The 25221-nt window shown below is 45.3% G+C and overlaps 1 protein-coding gene across 1 annotated transcript; it reads left to right on the top strand.

Moving 5' to 3' along the window:
* Nucleotides 1-239: 239 nt before the first annotated feature.
* Nucleotides 240-24155, top strand: UBR7 (ubiquitin protein ligase E3 component n-recognin 7; the record flags this gene model as incomplete). The annotated part of the gene is made up of 11 exons (XM_084792475.1): nucleotides 240-389; nucleotides 4519-4652; nucleotides 5063-5123; nucleotides 6637-6732; nucleotides 9281-9334; nucleotides 9773-9878; nucleotides 12650-12858; nucleotides 14000-14149; nucleotides 14755-14917; nucleotides 16183-16244; nucleotides 22098-24155. The coding sequence occupies 11 exons, from the start codon at nucleotides 240-242 to the stop codon at nucleotides 22188-22190; spliced, it is 1278 nt and encodes a 425-aa protein (XP_084648601.1). The 3' UTR covers nucleotides 22191-24155.
* Nucleotides 24156-25221: the final 1066 nt, after the last annotated feature.

The following is a 25221-nucleotide window of genomic DNA, read 5'->3' as shown; positions in this document are numbered from 1 at the left end:
AACAGCGCGCCAGACAATCGCCACCCGGAAGCGGAAGCCGGCCCGCGGCCGGGGCGGGCGGGAAAGGAGAGTAAAAGGAATGACTTCCGATTCCTGGGAGTCGCCCCGCCCATTTTCTTCCATCTTCATCTATGGGATTGGTTGCCTGGCGCTCAGGCCCCGCCTCCTCACGACCCCCCTGGCGGCCACTTTTCCCGCCTCCGCCTGGGCTGCGCAGCGGAGCTTGGTGACAGTTGAGGATGGCCGGAGCTGAGAGCCCCGCCGGCTGCCAGGCAGAGCTGGAGCCCGTGGTGTCGCTGGTGGACGTGCTCGAGGAGGACGAGGAGCTGGAGAATGAGGCGTGCGCCGTCTTGGGCGGCAGCGACTCGGAGAAGTGCTCCTACTCGCAGGTGCGCACGGCCCGGCTGCTCTCGCCGCTCTGCCAGCTTCCCGCCGGCTGCGGCCGGGTTCGCTCCGGGGCGGTCCTTCACCCTCGGCTTCCACTTTCCTCTGCGGCTTGTAGCCAGCAGGGCTCTCTCCCTCCGCCCTGCCCTTGGTACTCTGCAGGCTTTGGTCGTGGAGCAGCGGCTCTGCCCTCCAGTTGTGGCCTGCTTTCCACGAGATTATGCTCGTGACCTCTTAAACCCAGATACTCTTCGCTTCGCTTTCCCCACCCCTAAAAGAATGTTAATTGTGCTCCGGACGGGGAAAGGTAAAGGGAACGTGGGCCGGGTGGGAAGATCTTCCATGAGGGTGGGCATCTGGACATTCCTGCGGTCTTAAACTGCTAACTGGCGATTTATTTATTTATTTATTTATTTATTTATTTACTCCGGTTGAGTGAAGTTCCCAGTGTATGTGCTGTGTGTGACACCCCCCTCTCCCTCTGGAATAGATCGGACCCAGAATATCAGGTGGCCCTGGAAAGCCAAGAGAGGAGAAATGGATCTGGCGTTTGTGCGACCGTGTGAACTAGAGTTTGAGGGAGGCTGAGATGCACGCAATGCCGTACATCTAAGAACTAAAGTGAAGGAGGGTGGGTAGGAAGGAAACAGGCTAACTGTGCCTATGGGTGCAGCGGAAGACTAGAGATGGGAGGATGGAAGAGACTTGGAGTTACTGTGAGGTGTGAGCTGAAGCCATAATACCATTTGTCTTCGTTGACCAAGTTGGCTTTGCACTGCAAACTTGTTGGATTGTTGAATAAATCTTGTATTCCAGAAATAGTCACAGAATGGCCACTTAAATTAAAGGATTTAAGTTCAACCCTTATAAAGGATCCCTGTTAGATTTCAAACCTGGGACAAAGGGCTGAGTGCCTATTTAACATACCAAAGCCCACTAAGGTGACTATTTAACTTACCAAAGCTTTTGCTGGCCACCGGGTTCTCCCTACCTCCTTCAGTCCCCTCGAAGGCCCTCCTTGGCTGGCATTCCCCCCATCCCCACCCCCCACTTGGCCAAACTTCTCCAGCCCTGGGGCTTGACTACCCTTTCCCCACCTGTTCTTTCCTAAATTATCCAGCAACCATTTTGGTTACCCAGCTCTCTTTTAGGCCTTCTGGCTGCTGCACCTGGCTACCCTGACTCCTGTCTTCCCTCCCTCCCTCTGCTCACAGGGCCCCCAGGGTCCTGTTCACTCTGGACTCTCCCAGATGTCCTTGCCTCTAGCTATGCTTTTCCTCACTCAGTGCCTGTGCGCACTGAGCGGGCCTCCTGGAGAGAGCTCAGTTAAAGTGCGTCCAATCTGAGGATATTTTGAGCTGGAAAGTTGCACTTTCCGTCAAGTTTATCTCCACCATACCAAGAAACAATCTCGTCCTTATTTATTTTTTTGTTTTTCGAGACAGGGTTTCTCTGTGTAGCCTTGGCTGTTTTGGACTCGCTTTTAGGCTGCCCTGGAACTCAGTGATCTGCCTGCCTCTGCCTCCCAAGTGCTGGGATATTTGTTTATCTTTATTGTTATTGATCTGATGTTGAAATCCAGGACCAGCCATGTCCTTTCCTTTCCTTTCTCTTTCTGTGACCGAATGACTGCTAACCAGCCACTGCCCCACTTTCCTTGGAAGAAGGAAAGAAAGATCCTAAGTCTGTATGCCAGCTGTTTATGAATATATTTATCTTCATAAATTATATTAACTAAACATTTTTGTTGTTGGAGATAGGGTCTTTTTGTTTTTTGTTTTTTTTTTCAAGACAGGGTTTCTCTGTGTAGCCCTGGCTGTCCTGGACTGACTTTGTAGACCAGGCTGGCCTCGAACTCACAGAGATCTGTCTGCCTCCCAAGTGCTGGGATTAAAGGTGTGTGCCACCATGCTTGGCAGTGGGCTTCGTTTTTAGAGACAGTAACATTGTGTGGCTCTGACTGGCCTGAAATCACTATGTAGGCCAGGCTGGCCTTGAACTCACATAGATCCACCTCCCTACTTGGCTAGGACTTTATAAAGGCATGGTATTAGGGTTTTTGTTGTTGTTGTTATTTTGTTTATTTGTTTTTGTTTTGTTTTTTTGAGACAGAATTTCTCTGTGTAGCCCTGGCTATCTTAGACTCACTTTGTAGACCAGGTTGGCCTCGAACTCACAGAGATCTGCCTGCCTTTGCATCCGAAGTGCTGGGATTTCAGGCGTGCACCACTGTGCCTGGCTTAGGTTTTTGTTTTTTAAATAGTTACATCTCTAGAAGTATAGACATTCAATATTTACTACTACTATTACTACTACTACTATTTTCTTTTAGTTTTTCAATATAGAGTTTCTCTGTGTAGACCTGGCTGACCCAGAACTCAGTCTATAGACCTGGCTGGCCTTGAACTCAGAGTTCTGCCTGCCTCTCTCTCCTGAGTGCTGGCCATAATTATTAGTGTGGATATGTGTGTGAGTGCACATGGCCCTTGAGGTCACAGGAGTCTAATCCCCCTGAGCTGAAGTTAAGGGGGTTATGAGCTGCCTAACATGTATACTAGAAACTCAATGTTAAGGCTGGGTGGCGGTAGCGCATACCTTTAATCCCAGCTCTTGGGAGGCAGGGGCAAGGTGGATGGATCTCCATGAGTTCGAGGCCAGCCTGGACTATAGAGCGAGTTCTGGGACAACCCGAGCTGTTACACAGAGAAACCCTGTCACAAAAAACAAAAAACAAAAAACCAAACAAACAAACAAAAAAAGAAACTCAATGCTAGTTCTCTGTGAGAGCAGTATGAGTCTTACCTCGAGCCATCTCTCTAACCTCAGCTTGATTCAGTATTTTTTAAAAAGTGTGTGTGGAATCAGTTGCCTCCTCTACCTTTATGTTGTTTCTGGAGATGGAATGCAGATTTTCAGGCTCACAAAGCCAGAGCCTTTACCAAGCACAGAGCTATCTTGCACTGGTCCTGCAGAGTTGTCATCATCTCCTCCTCCTCCTCCTCCTCCTCCTCCTCCTCCTCCTCCTCCTTCTTGATGTATTTATTTATTATTTATACAGTGTTCTGCCTGCATATCCACCTGCACGCCAGAAGATCTCATTATATATGGTTGTGAGCCACCATGTGGTTGCTGGGAATTGAACTCAGGACCTTTGGAAGAGCAGCTAGTGCTCTTTTTAAAAAACATTTATTTATTATGCATACAGTGTTCTGTCTGCATGTACACCTGCAGCCCAGAAGAGGGCACCAGATCTCATAGAAGGTTGTGAGCCACCATGTGGTTGCTGGGAATTGAACTCAGGACCTTTGGGAAAGCAGCCAGTGCTCTTAACCTCGGAGCCATCTCTCCAGTCTGGTCCTACAGATTCTGTATTGAAGTAAAATAGAAATTTTGTGTAGTTGGGCTGGCTAGAGGGCTTAGTAAAGCCCCTGCTGCACCAGCATGAGGGCCTGTGCTCGATCCCCACAGACTACAGAAAAAACCAGGTATTATGTTGTGTCCTTATGATCCCCTCTCTGGGAAGGCGTATGCCCCCTTACCAACATTTCTAAATTTTGGCTGTTTTTCCTCCAGCTTTTCATTTTTAAACACTTTAAGTCTGCAGGTAACTTGACAGAATAGTACTCCCTGTGCGTGCGCTGCTTTAATCTGTCTCTGTGGAGTGCACGCTCCCTTTTTCTCTTCACTATCACACAGTAAGTAGTGGGCATCATTGGCTTACTCTTCCAGCTGCCCCTGAAACATCGCCCCCAAGTGAAAATGATTATTTCCATGCACTAGTTTTCCTCTTTGGTTGGATTATAAGCATTTTCTAATATGAAAAATGTGCGCCAGGTGGTGGCGGTGGCACATGACTTACCCAGCACTGAGAGGCAGAGGCAGGAGGGTCTCTTGAGTCTGAGGCAGCCTGGCCCCGAACAGCCAGGGCTTGTCTTGAAACACCCCTCTCCCTCCCCAGAAGTGTTAGTACCCTCCTAAAGCAAGTCACCTTTATATGTTGATGATTAAACAGATCAACTTATTCACAGATTTAAACTTCCTATTGCTAAAAGAAAAAAAAATCACATAAAACCAATCATCAGTATAGATCTGGAGTTTGTAACAACTATGTTTTTGATTTGGCTGATCTTCCAGGGCTCAGTGAAGAGACAAGCGTTGTATGCCTGTAGTACCTGCACACCAGAGGGAGAAGAACCAGCAGGGATTTGTCTAGCTTGCAGTTATGAATGCCATGGGAGTCATAAACTATTTGAACTATACACAAAAAGGTAGGGTTGTTGCTGAGTGTCTTCTAAATGTTTATATTTTGCATCCACAATGCCTGCTTCATCTTGCTTTTCATTCAGAGTAATTGTGTGTTGGTAAAAGTTAATATGGGAGGGAATGGTTTTTCCATAGGCCTTTTCAAATTTTAATTATGGATACTAGCTCAAATTACTTATCTTTTTCTTTCATTATTTCAGTTGTTTGTGCGTGAGAGCAATAAAGCTATTTGTTTTTTATGTGTCCTGATGTCTTTAATTGTAAAGTCTTTGTTGTTGGAAAACTCCAAATAAGATACATGAACATGAAAAAGGCCAGATTCTAGAAATGAGTTAGAAAGGGAAGCAATGATTAGTACTGAAAGAGTAATTTTAAAAGAAAACTTAAATATATGTTCTTCCTTTTTTCTTAATAGGAATTTTCGCTGTGATTGTGGAAACAGCAAGTTTAAAAATTTGGAATGCAAATTGTTTCCTGTAAGTAAGCACTGTGATTACAAATGTCCTTGGGAGCTGAAGCGATGGCTCACTAGCTCAGAGCACCTCTGTCCTCTCAAGGATCCGGTTCACTTTCCAGCTTCTAGAACTACCTGTAATTCCAGCTCTAGGGGATCTGAGACACACACACAATTTTTAAAATGCACTTAATGAGCTCAGGGTGGTATTTACCAAAGTGTAAAAAGCAAAATATTTTCCTAAATATTTATTCTTGAGTATTCTTGAGTATATATTCTTGAGTATTATTTGGTTGGAAAAATGAGATACTTTGTTGAGAGTCTACTGTATACATTATAGTTAATATTATTATTATTATTTTTTTTTTGGTTTTTCGAGTCAGGGTCTCTTTGTAGCCTTGGCTGTTCTGGACTCACTTTGTAGACCAGGCTGGCCTCGAACTCACAGCGATCCGCCCAACTCTGCCTCCCGAGTGCTGGGATTAAAGGCGTGCGCCACCACGCCCGGCCATTATAGTTAATATTAAAGGTCTGGGAAGAGATGCTTTCTAAGCTGATTTTTATTTATGTTGGTCATCTCTGTGTGGAGAAGCTTTTAGAGCAAAGCGTGTGACTAGATGAAGAGCTACAGTAATTATAAAGAGCTGCCTGCAAAACAAAACTATACTTTCAGAGAAGTCATGGGAAAATTGCAAGAGAAAGAGAGAATTGTTCATTAATAATTGCAAAAACTTCCATGTTCTCCTTTAAGTTTATGATTAATTTTGATAATTACCTTTTTACCCCCTAGTAACCTGGAAGTCTTGGTTTTCACACTTGCATTTAAAGAAATGTCTTGAGGGCTGGAGAGATGGTTCAGCAGATGAGATTCCATTCCCAGCACCTGTCTCATGGGTACAACTGCCTGTAACTCCAGCTCCAAGAGGATCTGACTCCTTTAGCCTCTACAGGCACCTGCACTCATGTGCACATACATTTGTGCATGCACGCGCACACACACACACATTAAAATTAATTAAAAAAAAAAAAAAGAAGTGAAGGCAAGTGTAGTGACATTTGCTTACCTGTATTCCCAGCACTTGGGAGACAGAGGCAGAGGCAGGCAGATCTCTTGAGTTCAAGGCCAGCCTGGTCTACATAGTGAGTTCTAGGATAGCCAGGGCTACACAGAGAAACCTTGTCTTGAAAAAACTATTTAAAAAAAGAAAAGAAAGAAAAAGAAGTGTGTTGAAATCCCAGGCCAGTGTCAGTTCACATAAGCTGGTTATATGATTAATTTTGATCTGTTGTATGCATATGTTAAATATCCCCCAATTGCTGCAAAGCAGATGGAGAAAATAAGGTATTTTTTTGTTTCTGTGGCTTGAAAAAGTATTTGTCCATTAGTGATCTTTTTTCTTGTTGCTTGAAAGTTAATGACTAGCTTGCAGGAAGATACTTTAATGCAGAGATATATTAAATGTATAAATTTTATGGTGCATGAGATTATACCTAATATTAGACTATTATATGTACTGAGATTTATTCTCTTTCAGGACAAATCAAAAGTAAATTCTTGCAATAAGTACAATGACAACTTTTTTGGATTATACTGCATTTGTAAGAGACCTTATCCTGATCCTGAAGATGAGGTAAGAGAATCAGAAGTTTAAATAAACTCAGGTGGCTTTAGAACTGAACTGGGGCTTTGTTGTTACTGTTTGGTTTAGGGTTTTTTTTTTTGTTTTTTGTTTTTTATTGAAATAAAATACTGGGGAAGACTTTCCTTTCTTGAGAAAGGGACCCCCCCCCTCTGTTTCTTTCCTTTGTGAAGAAAATAAATATGCAAATAGGCTTCTTTTAAAATTTCAATTACAAGTGTAAGCAAAATTCCAGGATTATTCTGTGCATTTACTTCTGAAGCCAGCTTGTTTATACTCATGTGTCCTAGATCGGCTTCCATAGTAATCAGGATACAAATGCAGCTGGATGTGGTGGCGCATACTTTTAGTCTCAGCTCTCAGGAAATGGAGGCTGGAGTGCAGTCACAGGGTCAAGTTCAGCCTGAACCACATAAGGAGACGAGGCCAGTCAGGGCTGTATAGGGAGACCCCGTCTCAAAAAGAAAAGAGTAGAAAGCTTATAAGCCTGTCTTGTAGCTGCCACAGGCCAGTTAACGTAAGTGCTTCTATAGCAGAACGCACTGTCTGGATGGTCACTGTGAAAGCTTCAGTGCACATCGATAGCTATGAAACTGTAGAGCGCTCAGGCAAAGCTGCTGGTCGGTCCAGGGATGTTTATTTGTGTTTAACGTTGTGATCCTGACTGCCAGAAGGATTCAGCCAGTAATAGTTATTTTAATAGTATTTTTCTTTTTCTTTCTTCTTCTTTGTCTTCTTTTTGTTGTTGTTTGCTTTGGGATTTTTCTAGACAGGGTTTCTCTGTGTTAACAACAGCCAAGGCTGTCCTAGACTTGCTTTGTAGGCCTTGAACTCACAGAGATTCACCTGCCTCTGCCTCCTGAGTGCTGCAACCACAATGCCCAGCTTTACCCCACCCCACCCCACCCCGACAGTTTCTCTGTGTAGCTTTGGCTGTCCTGGACTCGTTCTGTAGACCAGGCTGGCCTTGAACTCACAGTGATCTGTATGCCTCTGCCTCCCCAAGTGCTGGGATTACAGGTATGTGCCATCACACCCGGCTCTTTCTTTCTTTTTTTAATGGTGAAAAAAAAAGTTTATATTTAGAATTAGCCAGCTGGAGTCAGTTTAGATTGCCAATCAGTTGCCAGTTCTCCCCCTCACCTTCTCTCTGTGAGCCTCCTTGGGGTATTGGCTTTAACCACGTCAGTGTCAGAGAGTCCCTTCACAGCCTCTGTGACCTGCTGCTTGTCAGCCTTGGCATCCACGGTGAACACTAGTGTGCTTCCGTCTTCCATTTTCTTCATGCCTGGCTTTGTGGCCGGGGGAATTTGATGATGGTGTAGTGGTCAGGCTTGGTTCTCCTGTCTTGTGATGGTTTTGGGGCTGCCTCCAGAGTGCATGGTGTTGGGCTGCAGGAAGGTGGGTGATATGTGATCTTCTTTTTTTGTCGTAGACAACTTTCTGCCTTGCCTTCTTGGCTTTCCAGGCCTTCACCTTGGCTTCAGCTTTGTGAGGTGCAGAAGCTTTCTTCTTTGATTTCAGTGCCAGCTTGGCAGAAAAGCAAGACAGGGTCTTACTATGTAGCCTTGCCTGGCCTCAAACTGGCTTCAAGTGCTGGGATCCCTTCAAATTTTTTGAACACTCTTATAAACTTTATATAGTTTCAGGTCTTTGAAAATTTGCCAGGGTAATACATGACAAATAAGGTCATTTGTTATTAGTTCCTTTAAAACTGTGGGTTTTTTGTTTGTTTTCTGAGACAGGGTTTCTCTGTGTAGCCTTGGCTGTCCTGGACTCACTCTGTAGACCAGCCTGGCCTTGAACCCACAGAGATCCACCTACCTCTGCCTCCTTGAGTGCTGGGATTAAAGGTGTGCGCCACCATGCTCGGCTTAAAAACGTGTTTTAAGATATATTTCATGTCTAAGAATGCTTTGCCTGTATGTATGTAGGTGTACCAAGGTGTACCTGGTGCATGTGGAGACCATCAGGGGATCAGCTCCCTAGGACTGGAGTTGTCGGCGTCACATGGGTGCTGGAGCACTAACCCAGCTTCTCTGCTAGAGCACCAAGTGCTCTTAGCCACTGAGTAGTCTCCTCAGCCCCAAACTGGATAGTTTAACAATGGGGTGGAATGTTTCTTATAGTACCTTTGAAACGATCCCCGCCCTAAAAGTGATATATTGAGAAGCAGGAAGAAAAACAAAACTCTGTCTATCATGTGTCTTATTTATGTCTGTCTGTCTGTCTGTCTCTTAAGGAAACACCAAGTACAGGGACAGAAAAGCATTAAGGTGTTACCCAGTTGGTATGAAAGCCGAAGATAAGGGGAACCATCCCACACAGTCTATTCTTGGTGTGTAACTTTTCCAGTAGTGGATACCAAGGAGCTTTGCTAATTGCTTGCAAGCTACTTCATGTAGAATGCATTTATTACATGGACAGATTTCTCATGGAGTTGCTAGAGAATTACTTATTTATTTAATTCTACCATGGGCCAGATTTACTTCTATGTCCTAAAATTCAAAACAATCATTAACAAAATGTTTTTTGTCAGGTTCCAGATGAGATGATTCAGTGTGTGGTCTGTGAAGACTGGTTCCATGGCAGGGTAAGGAATACTTTGACCATTTAAGATGTGTCCTGTGGGGCATGATGGGAGATGCCTGTTGTTTTAGCACTTGGTGGGTAGAGGGAGAAAATCAGGAGTTTGAGGCCACCCTCAGTTACTTGAGACCCTGTCTAAAAAGCAAATAAATGGGGCTGAGAAATGGCTCATTGACTAGGTCAAAGAGTACACCTTTAATCTTAGACTTGGAAGCAGACAGCTGTGAGTTCAAGGCCAGTCTAGTAAATGTAGCAGTTCCCAAGCCTTCCAAGGGCTACATAGTGAGACCCTGTCTCAAAAAAAATTTTTTTTTCTGTTTTCTTTTACATTCCCGGTGATAAAGATGTGATCAGTGTGCTTTTGCAGTATCTGTTTATAAAACGACAGGCATGTTAGAGGACTTGGAGATTGCAGGAAACATCTGGTTTTCTGTTTCCGCAGCATCTTGGTGCCATTCCCCCTGAGAGTGGGGATTTCCAAGAGATGGTGTGCCAGGCTTGTATGAAGCGCTGTTCTTTCTTGTGGGCTTACGCTGCTCAGTTGGCAGGTGAGTGTTTCTGTGGGGTTGATGTGGCACAAATTTGTGTTCATGAAATGTGTGTGTTCAGTCCAGAATTTTTAAAGATTTATTTATTTGTTATGTATACAATGCTCGGTCTGCACGTGTTCCTTCCCACCAGAAGAGGGCACCAGATACATTACAGATGGTTGTGAGCCACCATGTGGTTGCTGGGAATTGAACTCAGGACCTCTGGAAGAGCAGCCAGTGCTCTCAACCTCTAAGCCATCTCTCCAGGCCCTCAAACCAGAATTTTTAGAAGCTGTTTTTAACTGGACTTTAGCGAGATCTGGGAAACCTCCAGCTATGGCCCTTTACCACCCACTGCTCTTAGACTAGTTGGAGCCTACCAAGAACAGATGTGAACTGGACACTGTGAAGCAGAGGATTGATGCAACAGAGTTAGACAAAGTGCAGAAGGTAGTGTTTGGTTGGGGCTTTAAAAGATAAATAGATAAAGGAAGTAGGTAAGTATAAGACATATTTTGAAGGGGTCTGCATGATAATTTTAGGGTGGTGACACAATGCCCTAGACTTGTCAATAGTTGATAAATATTGCTTACAGTTCTTGAATCTGACAGTAAATGTCAGGGGGCCAGGTATTAAGGCCATTTTTCTGTGTGTCTTCATGCCATGGAGAGAGAGCATGTAGGAAGGCCTAATTACCTTCTAAAAGCCATACCTTTTAATACCACAGCACTGGAGGTTGACTTTTTTTTCCAGAATCATTTTTTTATTTAATTAATTTATTCAGATTACATCTAAATTGTTTTTCCCTCACTTGTATCCTCCTGTTCCTCCCTCCCTCCCACTTTCACCCTATTCCCCTCCCCTGGAGGTTGACTTTTAACATATGAAGTTTGGGACATGTATGTATCCATCCATGGCAGATGGCAAACATCATGCTACGTAGGTGACACACACAAGAAATGGAGTACAATCTCACGCTGTCATGGTGGGTCATCAGTCAGTGCCCTGTGTGCTGATTCCACTTAATAGTGGACATATTTTCTGCTGTGCATATTAATTTCTTGTCCTCACCTTTAGGGACTTTGACTCCAAAAGCCACAGCAGCATAGCTGTGTCTAAGATCTCTTCCTACACTGGCTTTACCTCAAGGTTGCCACAGTCAGAGCTCTTTCTGTTCATTCTTCCAGATCCAGCTTAGCTCAGACACTTGAGTTGTATGTATTTCCCACTGGGTTTTCTCTTTGGCCTTTGGTGGATTGGTTGTTTAGTTGTTTGTACTCTAAGAATCAAAGCCTGACTCTCACACATGCTGGGCAAGAGCTGTCTTCTAAGCCTCCTCTAGCCCTGGTGCTTGTTTTTTCAAGTAGGGTTTCTCTGTCGCCCAGGCTGGCCTCAAAGCCTTCCGCATCCTAATGTCTCAGCCTGGGGGCTCTTTGTCTTTACCTTCCCTGGCAGGTGCTTGGCCCTAGATGCATCACCATTACCTTACCCCTGTTAGCGCCTTTACCATTGGTCTGCAGACCCATCCTTTCTAATGCTCTCCTCCCAACTAAAACCTTTTGTTTTCCAGAATTGTGTGTTTCCTGGTTTTAGTGAAATCCCTTTCTGTACGTGCCCTTACTGTACTCTATTTTATCTGGGTTCCTTATACCTCCACCTCCTTTCTCCACTTCTCGTCCCTTCCAACACCCAGCAGCACGTGGGAGAGAAGGTTAGTGTGGTGAGAGCTTGCAGCTGTAGGGTTGTTGGGGGGAGACGGGGCGCGGAAGCCTTCCTTCTGGAGCTCCCATCCCTCACCCCTGGGCTCTGGAATTTATTCCCCCTCAGAGTCCTCAGAATTAAACTATCGGCAACTGGTAAAGATCCCCTCTCAGAGCCTGCACAAGGCAAATAGTCGGCTGCTGTGTGGACAGTCTGAATCAGCCCCTTATCCCACACCTGGGATTAAAACAAAACTATGTTTACATAATATAACTGAAAGCTGAGGGTGGTGGTGCATGCCTTTAATCCCAGCACTCGGGAGGCAGAGGCAGATCTGTGTGAGTTTGAGGCCAGCCTGGTCTACAAAGCAAGTCCAGGACAGCCAGGGCTACACAGAAAAACCCTGTCTTGAAAAAACAAAAACCCAAACAAAACCCCCGTAACATAACTGAGTTTTTAATGATACCAAAACTTCCACCACACCTTCCCACTGCCTCGTTTCTTTAGTTAGCTCTTCTTTTAGCAGCTGGAGTGTATTCGTTATATGTAAAGTGCTTATGTAGTGATTAATATTTCTTTTTCTTTTTGGTTTTTCAAGACAGGGTTTCGCTGTGTAGCCTTGGCCATCCTGGACTCACTTTGTAGACCAGGCTGGCCTCGAACTCACAGTGATCCGCCTGCCTCTGCCTCCCGAGTGCTGGGATTAAAGGCGTGTGCCACCACGCCCGGCTGACCGTGATTAATATTTCTTAATGAATCATTTATTTGAATTTTGCAGGCATAATGTTAAAAAGCAATGCTAATTCCTTTGTTTTTTTTGGTATTGTTTTGTTTCTCTGTTTTTTTCGAGACAGAGTGTCTTTGTGTAGCCTTGGCTGTTCTGGACTTCCTTATAGACCAGGCTGGCCTCAAACTCACACAGATCCGCCTCTGCTTCCCAAGTGCTGGGATTCCACCCCCGCCCCCACCCCAGCGCTAATTCCTTTGTTATTACAGAGAGTCAGGTTGCCTTTTTTCCTAGTCTGATGTATTTTAACAGAGTGATTTCTTGGTCTGAGAGGCCTGTGTTGTGTGTCATTGACCCACAGTCAACAGGGCATCTGCTGAAGATGGCGGGCCGCTGCTGAGTGTTGATGGAATGCCTGATCAAGATGTTGTCAAGCCTGAAAATGGAGGCCATGACGACAGCACCGTGAAAGAGAATGTTCCAGAACATGGAAGGAATGCTGGCAAGGAAGTTAAAGTTGAGCAGAATAACGAACCATGTACCAGCTCTAGTTCTGAGTCTTCCTTTAAGGTAGTATCGGAAGTTCAGGCCACATAATATACGAAATGAAACTAAGGGCTGGAAGAGCAGGAGAGATGGCTCAGAGGTTAAAAGAACTGTCTGTTCTTCCAAAGGGTCTGAGTTCAATTTCTAGCAACCGCATGGTGGCTCACAACCATCTGTAATGTGATCTGGTGCCCTCTTCAATCAATCAATCTTAAGAAAAAAGAAAAAAAATTAAGGCTAGAGTGATAGGCATAGTCAGCTGAGTGCTTGGGCCTGAGTTTGATCCCCAGGGTCATGACAAAAGGCTGAGGAGGTGGCTCAGCTGGTAAAGTGCTTGCCCTACAAGTGTGAGGACTTTAGTTCTCTAGTAAACCATGTGAAAAAACAAAATGGCCAGGTTGGGCGTGATGGCACTTTGATGCCAGCACTTAGGAGGCAGAGGCTGGCTGATCTCTGTGAATTTGAAGCTGGCCTAGTCAACATACCAAGTTCCAGGTTAACTCAAGCTATATAGTGATACCCTGTCTCAACGACAAAACCTGGTGCAGTATGCACCTGTATCCCAGGGCTGGAAAGCTGGAGCTGAGAGCATCCCTGGAGTTTGCTGACAGACATTCTAGCCAATCAGTGAGCTCCAGGGTCAGCGAGATCCTGTTTCAAAAAATAAAGTGGAGAAGTTGATTGAGGAAGATAATTGCATACACACACACACACACACACACACACACACACACACACACGGGGGGGGGGTGGGAGGAAAAAGAGAGAGGGGAGAGAGGGGGGGCGGTGGGGGGAGAAAGAAGGGAGAGAGAGCTGGGCATGTGGTTAAAAGCAGTGGTTGCTGTTCCAGAGGATCAGGGGTTCCTCTTCTAGAACCCACAAGGTTGCTTACAACCAACCATCTGTAGCTCCAGTCCCTCTTACAGCCTTTTGGACACCAGGCATGCATATGGTGCACAGACATGGATGCAGGGTCTCTCTGTGTAGCTTGGCTGTCCTGAACTTGCTTTGTAGACCAGGCTGGCCTGGAATGCACAGAGATCCGCTTGCCTTTGCCTCCCAGTGCTGGGATTAAAGGCCTGCACTACCACACTCGGCGGATAAATTATGTTCTTTTAACTTAAAAATACAAAGACTCATACTTCAAATTTCAATTTTATTTCAGGCAGTGTTTGAGAATGAAACCACCAAAACTGAGCTGCAGTCTGGCTGCAGACTTCAGGAACTCCAGGCCAAGCAGTCTGTGAAGAAAGATGCTGCCACCTATTGGCCCTTGAACTGGCGCAGCAGGTTGTGCATCTGCCGAGACTGTATGGTGAGTGTCAGGCAATTTTTTATGGGCCAAGTTGATGAAGTCACACTTGTAGACCAAGTTCTTGTAGACAAAAATAGGGAGTATGCCATACTTTCTGCCAAGTTTAGTAGAAAGCATGGGGCTGGAGAGGGCTCAGTGGATAAGCATACTTGCTGTTCTTGCAGAGGCCTCAGGCTCAGTCCCCAGCACCATCATGGAGGCTCACAAATGTCTGTGCTCCAGTCCCAGATGATCTGATAGTCTCTTCTGGCCTCTGTGAGCATTGCATGTAGTGCACAGGCAAATGCCCCTGCACATAAGAATAATTACTTGGAGAAAACCCACCAGTTCTTTTATTTGTATCAGCATTGCTCAGAAACCTGAGGGCCTGACAATTGGTAGACTAGTAGATTTTAAATTCAGACCACATAGACCAGATGTCTTGTGGAAGTTAGAAGATTTCTGAAAAATACCTGGGCCAAAAGTTTAAATTCAATAGGCAACTGCGGAGCTCACTGTTTTCTAGGTATGAGTTTTAAAATGAATGGAGTTGTTACTCTCTTGAACTTTACTTTCTGAAAATGACATTCTAAATGAGGACACTGAATTTTTTTTTTTTTTAAAAGAAAATGTATGGAGAACTAGACGTCCTGTTCCTGACAGATGAATGTGATACAGTTTTGGCGTATGAGAACAAAGGCAAGAGTGACCAGGCAGCTGATAGACGTGACCCTTTAATGGACACCCTTAGCAGCATGAACAGAGTCCAGCAAGTGGAGCTCATTTGTGGTAAATATGGTCCATAAGGAGAGTGTATAAAGATAATAGACATCTGTTTCTAATTATGAAGCAAAAATTGAAATCAGAACTCTGTAGTAGACCTTAACTACTGGTTGATTTTTAATAATGCTGAATAGTCAGTTGGTATTACTAATGGCTCATTAGCTTTTCATGCTACAATAACGTTTAAGACGAAACCACAGTTTTGCCAGGTGTGGTGGCGCATGTCTTTAATCCCAGCACTTGAGGGGCAGAGACGTGAGGATTTCTGTGAGTTTGAGGTCAAGTCTGGTCTAACATAGTGACCTTCAGGTCAGCCAGGGCTCTGTAGAGACACTGTCTAAAAAAAGAGAGAAAGAAAGAAACCACAATATGTACTATTTAAATTAAGGTTAGCTATCTGGACACAGAATAACAATGGAAAAGTGATTTATCCTTTTAAAAGGACGTCACTGAGCATCATATCTCCCTTTGGGATGTGTGGCAGCTTTTAGAGTTCACAGAAAGCCATGGACCCCAGCATCTTCTGGCAGTTCAGTGTTCCAGTCTCAGCCATTTTCCACTTAGATCCCATGATCTTGTGTCCCTTTTATAGCATTGATTATTTCTCTTTTATCTGTAAACAGTTCAGTTATTTTCTTGCCTTTATTAGACTGAAAACTTTTAAGTTTTTTCTTAGTTGATATACAAGCTTCATTTTAATATTTTCATATGCATGTATTACTAGTCTTTAGGTGAAATTATATGCATGCAAGAGCACACACAAAAACACACACATTCAGAGACCCTGACTAAAAGTTTTTCAGCAATAGGGACTGTGTTTAAGAGATTCTTCATCTATGATGCTGCCGGTGATGGTGGCACACACCTTTAATCCTAGCACTTGGGAGGCAGAGGCAGAGTTTGAGGCTGGCCTGGTCTACAGACTGATTTCCAGGAAAGCCAGGGCTACAGAGACAAACCTTGTCTCTGAAAACCAAAGGGGGGAAAAGCTGTCTGATGTTACTTCGGGGGCTTGATTTGCTGAGACGCTGGGATCCTTTTTCAGAGGTCTCAGCTGGCACTTACAAAGTGAGGGGATTTCTAGGTGGTTTGTTCTTATTAAACATAAAGACCCAGATACTGAAAGGAAGGAAGGAAGCCCAGAGTTGAGAGAAAAGAGAACAAGTTTTTCTGGGTTTTAACTAAGAAAACATTGATATAAATGGCAAATATTTTGTTTTTAAAAGTGTATGGCCTGTGTGAACTTAAGGACTTTTTGTGATTTGTCTTAGAATACAATGACTTGAAGACTGAACTGAAAGACTACCTGAAGAGATTTGCTGATGAAGGCACGGTATGTTGCGTTAAAGAACCTTAGTCATGGCTTTCTTAGTTTTGAATAAATTGGTTTTTTTTTTTGTTTGTTTTTGTTTTTTGTTTTTTTTTTTGGTTTTTCGAGACAGGATTTCTCTGTGTAGCCTTGGCTGTCCTGGACTTGCTTTGTAGACCAGGCTGGCCTGAACTCACAGTGATCCACCTGCCTCTACCTCCTGAGTGCTGGGATTAAAGGTGTGCGCCACCACTGCCCGGCTCATTGTGTGTTTCTTTAATGTTACAAAACTGATAAGAAAAAGAAGATTGGGCTGGAGACATGGCGCAGAGGTTGAGAGCACTGGCCGCTTCACCACAGGTCCTGAGTTCAATTCCCAGCAACCGCATGGTGGCTCCCAACCATCTAGAATGAGGTCTGCTGCCGTCTTCTGTATACATAATAATAAATAAATCTTTGGGAGAAAACAAAAGATTAATGGTGGCTCATGCCTTTGATCCCAGGGCTTGGGAGGCAACCTGGTCTACAGAGCGATCTCTAAGGGCTGCTAGCCAGAGAAACCCTGTCTCAAAACCCTATTCCCCCACCACAAAATTGTGCAACATAAATGTAATACTTGAAGTCTTCCTTTCTTTTTTCTTTTTCCATCTTCCTCCTCCTCCTCTTTGTTTGTAATTTGGAACAGGATTTTTGCATGTAGCCTTGGCTGGCTTGAAATTCTCCAGCTGCCTGTCTCAGCTCCCCAAATGCTGGGATCACAATGGTTTACCACAATGCCTGATTGAGGAGCTGAAAATTTAATGCAGAAACTACTTACAGGGGTATTGGCAGGCCAAGGAAGGATCAGTAGGGGACAGTGAAACATCAGGGATCCTTACTAATAGCTTTTCCTCCAATGTAATTTAGGCCACATTAAAAGTAGATAAAGGTGGGGCTGGAGAGATGACTCAGTGGTTAATAGCGCCGCCTGCTCTTCCAGAGGTCCTGAGTTCAATTCCCAGCTACCACATGGTGGCTCACAACCATCTATAATGTGATCTGTTGATACCCTATTCTGCAGATAAAGCACTCATATGCAATAAATAAAATAAATAAGTCTTTTTTAAAAAAAGTAGATAAAGGCAGGTTTATAAGATGATGCTCCCAGGTGGTTCCCTGGTCCCAAGGAATGGGGCCAGGGATATCATTCACCTGGACTAAGGCAAGGACGTTGAATGGATTTTAGATGAGGGGTGATGATGTGTCAGCTAGGAGCTGGGATCGTACATATCTATCTGTCTGTCTGTCTGTCTATCTAGTCAAAAGCTGAGCCCTTGGGCAGGCACCGGTGGGTTGCCTGAACTTTGGAGATGAAAGATGATGATGTGTTAGCCGAGGGCTTTCTCTGCGGGATGGGTTGAGGGGTTAAGGGAAGGAGAAGCAGATAGGTTTTCCAGCTTGTGTTGGGGCTAGCAGGGGTTCAAACCAGACACTTACCATCTCTAATGTGGGTGGGACGGTCACACAGAATCTGATTATATTGGAGGGTTATTGGAGGAATCTGCTGACTCTGATCCTGGGGAGGAGAATGGGAAGATGACTTGGCAGAAACAGTTAAAATATAGGGTTCTGCTGGGCGTGGTGGCGCACGCCTTTAATCCCAGCACTTGGGAGGCAGAGGCAGGCGGATCACTGTGAGTTCGAGGCCAGCCTGGTCTACAAAGTGAGTCCAGGACAGCCAAGGCTACATAGAGAAACCCTGTCTCGAAAAACAAAAACAAAAACAAAACAAAACAAAAAAAAAAAAATAGGGTTCTGAGAGGCCCAGAGTTAGGACGACTCTGACCATCATGTGCTGAAACATTCTCTTGCTTACTACATCTATACATTTGTTGTTGTTTGTTTTTTTGATACAGGGTTTCTCTATGTAGCCTGGCTGTCCTGGACTTGCTTTGTAGACCAGGCTGGCCTCGAACTCACAGTGATCTGCCTGCCTTTGCCCCCCGCCCCCACCGAGTGCTGGGATTAAAGGCGTGCACCACCACGCCCGGCCATTTTGTTGTTTTTTAAGACTTTATTTTTTAAGCTGGATGCAGTGGCACGTGTGTATGAGTGTCTGCCTTTATGTATGAATGTGTACCACATACGCACCTGGACCCCAAGGCGGCCACATAAGGGAGTTGGATACCCTGGAACTGGAGTTATAGGCATGTTGCCACCATGTTGGTGCTGGGAACCAAGCCTGGGTCCTTAGAAGACGGCCTGCCTCTTAGCACTGAGCCTTTTCTCCAGCACCAATAAATAGTCTACGCTTTTGCCATCACTGTAGGATGTGTAACGCTTTAAAATAGAGTTCTGGATAAATTTATAGGAATTTCCTCTTTGTCTCCATGGCCTGAGACTGTCCCTTTAAATGCTTAGGGCTTTGCTTCACTTGGGATCAAGGCAGCTGCGTGAGGCCTGGGGAGCAGTTGTGCCAGTCCACTTGAACACCCCTGTGGATAAAGGAGTCCATGTCTCTGGGTTTCTGGACAGATTAAAAGGGTCTCATCCCAAAAGGTTCTGGTTTTGTTGCTGTTGAGACAGTCTCACTTTGTAGTGGTGGCTAGCCTGGAACTCCCTGGTAGACCAGGATGGCCTAGAACTCACAGAGATCCACTTGTCTTGGACTCAGTGCTGGGGTTAGAGGTGTGTGCCCTGTGCTCAGCTCCCATCTTGCTTTTTAGAGCTAGCCCTACTTGCCACACCCTGGTGGTTACAGTTGTGCTTTCTTTGCTGCCAAGTCTCTAATTGAACTTCTTCCTGCTGGAACTGAGGCGTGTCATGGGTGGGTGGGGCTTTGCCTCATGTATAACCTCTGCAACCCCTACACCCTTGGGGAGTTAGAGCCAGACTCACAAACTGATGCTGTGTAGTTGTGGTCACCGTGCTTTTTATTAAGTTTCTCACTCAGTCTTAAATCCTATTAGAGGGGGATGGCCTAGCAGGTAAGAGCTCTTGCTGTGCAACCCTCATGGACTCGAGTTTACATCCCAAAACTTATACAAAAAGCTGGGCATAATTGCACACATCTGTAACCCCAGTGCTGTGGGGGCGGGGGCAGGGGGTTTCAGGGCCGTCCTGGCCACTAGCTGCTCCAGCTCCAGAGAGAGATCCTGCCTCAAGGGAATACAATGCAGAGTGCTTCGGCAGGACAGCTGACATGCTCCCAGGGCTTCTGTGTGTGTCTCACACACCTGAGAACACGCTCTACTTTCTGTCTCTCTCAATCATATTAGAAAAAAATAGATGTCTTTTTTTTTTTTTCCAAAAGGAATAGTTACTGGGAAACTAAACAGAAACAGAAACAAAACACAAGAGAACAAAGGCACAGTTGCAAATGAGCTGAGGGAATTCAACTTGATAGCCAGCTTCTGGCAGCAGCTGTCCTGGCTAAGTAAAGCTATCCACACACAATCCGTTCACCGCGTGGGCAGTCGTCTCTGCCTGAATGCCCCACACAGGTGTCTCTGAGCCAGTAGCTCATTCACTAGTAACCCAGGCTGCTAGCTCAAGGCAGGGATGTGCTCAATAGGCTGGCTACCTCAGGATCTCCAGCCTGGGGTCCCAGTACCAAAGACTTAACGAGATGGCTGCCCAATAGCCTTTTGTTGGAGCCATTCTAGATTTTTTTGGGACCATTACTATAGGCGCATCTACCTGGGTCTAGTGACAATGTTTCTGCTTACTATCCTGTTGGCACTCGCCCTGATAATGTCTTTTTCAATTTACAAATTGGAAATTATATATACATAGAAAATTTTGTATCAGATGTGATGATTTAAAAGAACAGAAAAATGTAATTTTTAAATCCCAGCACTTGGGAGGCAGAGACAAGCAGATTCTATTAGTGGGTTCCAGGATAGCCAGGGCTATATCGTGAGACCCTGTCTCCAAAGGGGGAAAATATTTGGGGAGCCAGAGAGATGGCTCAGCAGTTAGGACGATTGCTCTTCCAGAGAACCTGAGTTTAATTCTCAGCACTTACATGGCAGCTCCTGACTGACTGTAACTCGGGGATTCACTACTTTATCTGGCATCTATGGGCATTGAACACACATGGTGCACTGACATACATGCAGGAAAATACCCATACACCTAAAATAATAATACTTTTTAAAAAATTGGGTGGCCAGTGAGGTGGCTCAGTGGGTAAGGGCACCTGCCATCAGGTTTGATAACCTGCTTGAAAACGCGTGTGAAAGTTTTCCTCTAACCTTTGTACAAGTGCTCCCTTGATAAATACATAAATATGACTGAAGGCATCAGGGGTCCAGAATTTACCTGTGACTGTGGAGGCTTAGGTCTCCTGCCCCAGGGCCTGGGGATGTGTTCTCTATGGCCTGCCTGCTGTTAATGTTTGTAGCCTAAGATAGGGCAGCTCCTTTTGCTGGTGTGCATTCAAGTGCTTTTTCTTCTGTTCCCCTCACTCTGTGTCTTCCCATGCTTCCTTCCTACCAGTAAACACATGTGTAACTCCATGTTTTACAATAGATGCAGAAATCTGTGTCTTGTGATACCTGCAGTAGACTCACGGCTGGGTTGTCCCAGTTTACCTTAGTTAATCCATGTTCTTTTGTGGTCTTATTTACTTATCTCTCTCTCTCTCACACACACACACAACTTTATTTTATGTACATTGGTGTTTTGACTGCATGCATGTCTATGTGAGGGTGTCAAGATTCCTTGGAGCTGGACTTACAGACAGTTCTGAGCTGCCATGTGGGTCCTGGGAATTGAACCGGGTCCTCTGGAAGAACAGCCAGTGCTCTTAACTGCTTATTTTTGATTTTGCTAGTATTACAGACATGTTTATATATAGTGCTTTAAGTCCTCTGCCATAACTTAAAAGTGTCTCCAAATTTTGAGTTGGTTTGGAGGGTTTCCACTTTAACCTTTTTTCTGTTGATAGCGCAATCATCTTTTTTATACTCAAGGCAGAATTTTTTTTTTTTAAAGGAAAGATATTTTTCCCCATCAGTGCAGAAGAAAGCACAAATCTAAGCTGCGTATGGTGGTACAACACTTTATCCCCAGCACTTGGGAGGCAGAATCAGTGTATTTCTTTGTGTTCCGGGCCAGCCGGGGCTGTATAGTGAAAGCCTGCGTCAAAAAGAAGAAAGCACAGACCTACAGCAGAACAGACTTTGGTTTTTTGCTGTGCTGTGCAGACCTGAAGGAAAGCTGTGCTGATGAGAACCGGCGGTGTCCTGTGCATCATAGACGGTAGCTCGTCTGCTCTTGAAGTGGCCCTGTTAGATAGGTGCTGCTTTTGTTCAGTTAGGTTGACTAGGATGACTCATGGGACAGGGACAAGTGTCTTCACGGGCAGCACTAGGTCTGACACTGTTTCTTCTGCTGCCTGGCTGGGTGACTGGTCAGCTTCTGTGAGCCTCAGTGAGCATTTCTGTAAAAAGATGGTATTAACTACACATTAGGATATAGAGGCCTCTGTCAAATGTGGTTTGACTTAGGATTTACCCCACTGCTGTGAAGGGAAAGCGGTGGCCGTTTGGTAAAAACTACTTCAAGTTGTAAATCTGCCGCTCCTGTCAGCGACACTGCCCCCTGCAGGGCATCCTGTGTTCTCTGCCCTAGTGCTGGCTGCGTAGGTGTGCACAGCCCCCGTTGCAGCGAGCTTACCCACATGTCGTCCGTGGGTGGGCGGAGGCCTCCTGTAATTCTTCTTGTTTGGTTTTGTGTTTCTTGAAACTGAGACTCATTAGGTAGCCCAGGCTGGCCTTGAACTTGCAGACTGTGTTACCAGGCTAGCATTTCTGGCTCTGGAATTAACCAGGGGGGTTCTTGTGCTTCCTTGTGAGTGCTGACCTTTGGTTGCTGTTGGCTTTTCACCAACAGGTTGTGAAGAGAGAAGATATCCAGCAGTTCTTTGAAGAATTTCAGTCAAAAAAGAGGAGGAGAGTGGATGGGCTGCAGTATTACTGCAGCTAGAGTGGAGGGCCGCGCTTCCTCATGCAGCGTCACGAAAATGCCACTGCTCCGGAATAAAGAGACCCGTGTCACACCTGATTCCCTTCCCATCCTCCTGTGGTGTCTCGCTCCTGCTTCTTAACAGTAGCCACAGCATTTATGTCGGCCTCTCAGCAAGCATCATTCTGACCCATTCATTCTGTAGACTTCGGCTGTTCTGTCCAGGGTACCCAGGAGTTTTTGGCTTATGTTTTAAGGCTTTTGATTTGATCTTCAGAAAGCAAATTGGTTTCTTTTTTAGCAATTTGCTCCATGACTTCCACATGAGTAATCTCAGAGCTATTGCTTTCTGGATCCTCTGTGTCTTGCAGGTCCTCTTCCTGTCAGCCTGAACCTCTGTGGGGGTCAATCCCGGCTGCCCCCACAATCATGGTGCCTTGGCTCAAAGCTTCCTCAAGCCTGCTCTGCGAGTCCTCTCACTGCTTTTGAGGTTTGATCATGGCTTGAAGGGATGTGGGGACTTTTCTATGGCCCAGCCTTCAGAGTAGCCAGGCCTGGTGGTGTGGTGTTGGTGTCTCTTAGAAGCAGGGAGGTTGACTCATGGCAGGATTGAGGAAGCAAGCCTTTGTTCTGCATTTCCATGATGAACTGAAAGTGAAATCTCACCACCATTCTTCTGGCCCTAAACATCAGCATCAGTACTGTAATGCTCCCAGGGCTTCCGGGATATCCACTCAAATACAAGTCCCTTTGCTGCTGCCTAAAAATGATGACCCCACCCAGTGACATGTGGGTGTGTTAGAGTCCTTCTCTTTCTTACATGATCAGGGATATGCATAAGCATATGCTAAAATGGACCTATTTTCATACTGCTGTGTTAGGGAAATGTTATTGGAGCCCCAGTAAGTTAGTTTTTCCCTTGAATCTGTACTAAAGGCAAAGATGCTGACCTTAGTGGCAGTGAGTGGGACAGTGACAGCCCTGGAAGAGACTGAAGATTCCTGACACAGACCTCAGCTGCACACATGTTGAGATTTTGTGTCCCAACAGCTGCATAGCCCCCTCACCCCACAAGTCTGAAGATGCTCATGGATTGTTGCATAAACCTCCCACGTTTGATGGAAATCTTTTGGATGGTGTGGACTCTTTAAAGCTCCCTCACTCTGTGGAAACCTTTTGATCACAAAGCCCTGAGTTGCACCCTCAGGGGGGGACAGGGTCTTCCTTAGCACGCTGTGAGGTACATTAAGGCCATTTTAGGTCACATGTTGGTGTGGATAATTTTGTGTACGAAGCAGTTGTATGCATGAATACCAAGTAGCCCACAAATGAGGCCTCAGGAGATCACATGTAGACAGCCTGCAGCATCCTAATAACAGATCCTGTGAAGACTGACCTGCGGAACTGGAAGGTTCCCTGCTGCAGGCAATGCCTGTGTGCACTGAGCTGGCTTCCCGGAGAGGGTTCAGTTAAAACCTTCAGGTGCATACAGCCTGGGGGTCTTTCAAGACTGAGGATATTTTGAACTTGAAAGTTGTGGTTTCCATGTACCAGCGTGTCCTTAAAGTTTATATCTTTGCAGCAGCTGTCTGATTCAACTACCAAAAAGTTCCTGTCTGCCTGTGACAAGTCAGAACCAAGGCTCAGTGGTAGTGTAAGCAGTAAAAGTACTGATCTCCAGTGTTGAAGGACTTGCCTAAGAAAGGTTCCCCAGTTAACCAGAAAACCTCTTTTTGTACCTGTTCACAGCTAGTTTTCTTACTATTGGGCCGTCTCTTCTTGTAGAGATGTTTTGGGCCAACATGTGGCAGTTGATATTAATGCATGTTTTGTTTTCTGTTTTTTTTTTTTTCTGAAGAAAAAATGTGATACTAGTTGCTTTTAAGTAATTCTGGCATTGTATGTACATTTTTGTAGAAATTATTACTGAACTTAACATACTTCAATCAGGTTTCTGTAAAATCCAAATTAAAGCAATTCAAAATAGTTGCTTTTCTGATTGTCCTTGGTCACGTTTGTTCTTGCCTCTTTCTGGCCCTGTTTACATCTACAAGGCCTCTATCTGCTGGTGGTAAGAACTGAGCCCCATCCAGTGTGTGCTCACAGCTTCCCTACCCCAGGCTCCTGGTCCATTCCTGCCTGCTGTTCTAGAGAATGGGTCCTGCGGCTGGGGAGTGTCTCAGCAGGGTTAAGGGAGTTTGTTGCCCAGAACCTACCCAAAACTCATGTGTCGTTGTACTCACATGCCTGTAGCCCCAGCGCTGAGAGGTGGAAATGAGGCTTATAGGGGCTACCAGTTCAGGTCCACGTTCAGCGCTGCATGCTGCCAAAGGGAACAATGGGGAGACTTGATACTGCCCACTCTGAGTTAGGGTAATGAAGTGCTCTTTCCCATCCTCAAGCTGCTCCTATAGCTAAAACCCTGATGAAAGTATCCATGGTGCCAGGAAAACTGCCCATGGGCATAGCCAGGAACGCAGCAAATTACTGGCACTCTGAATGGGAGGCTAAGAAAAGGGACCCAAGCCCTAGAAATTACTTTGTAGTAGGGATAGTAGTCTGTAAACTGGACCAGTGATGTGCCAGACATCCTGATGAACAGCAGCAGATGTACCTGATGTGCCTGTCAAATGGCCTTTTAAGTACCATTGTACTTAAGTACCATGAGTAAGTACTCATACATGAGTAGTGTTGTCAGTTACTGCAGAGACCCGTAACTGTTGAAAGCACTGAGAATTAGTGACCAGTGAGTGGTCAGCTCTAAATGAGCCGTCTATAGTGGCCCTTCCAAGGACTAGGGGACATCAAGAAAGGGGCAAGCTGGGTGTGGTGGCGCATGCTTTTAATCCCAGCACTCAGGAGGCAGAGGCAGGTGGATCTTTGTGAGTTCAAGGCCAGCCTGGTCTACAGAGTGAGTCCAGGGCAGCCAAGGCTACACAGAAAAACCGTTTTGAAAAAACCAAAATGAGAGAAGAAAAAGAAAAGTGAATAGCTACTACTGCTGATTTCTGAACTTGGAGAAATTAGCATGGAGTAGAAACGGCTATTAGTT

This window comes from Acomys minous (genome assembly GCF_964271855.1).
Source record: "Acomys minous genome assembly, chromosome: 8".
NCBI lineage: Eukaryota > Metazoa > Chordata > Mammalia > Rodentia > Muridae > Acomys > Acomys minous.
Note: the sequence above shows the minus strand (reverse complement) of the source record. Positions and strands in the feature narration are given on the sequence as shown.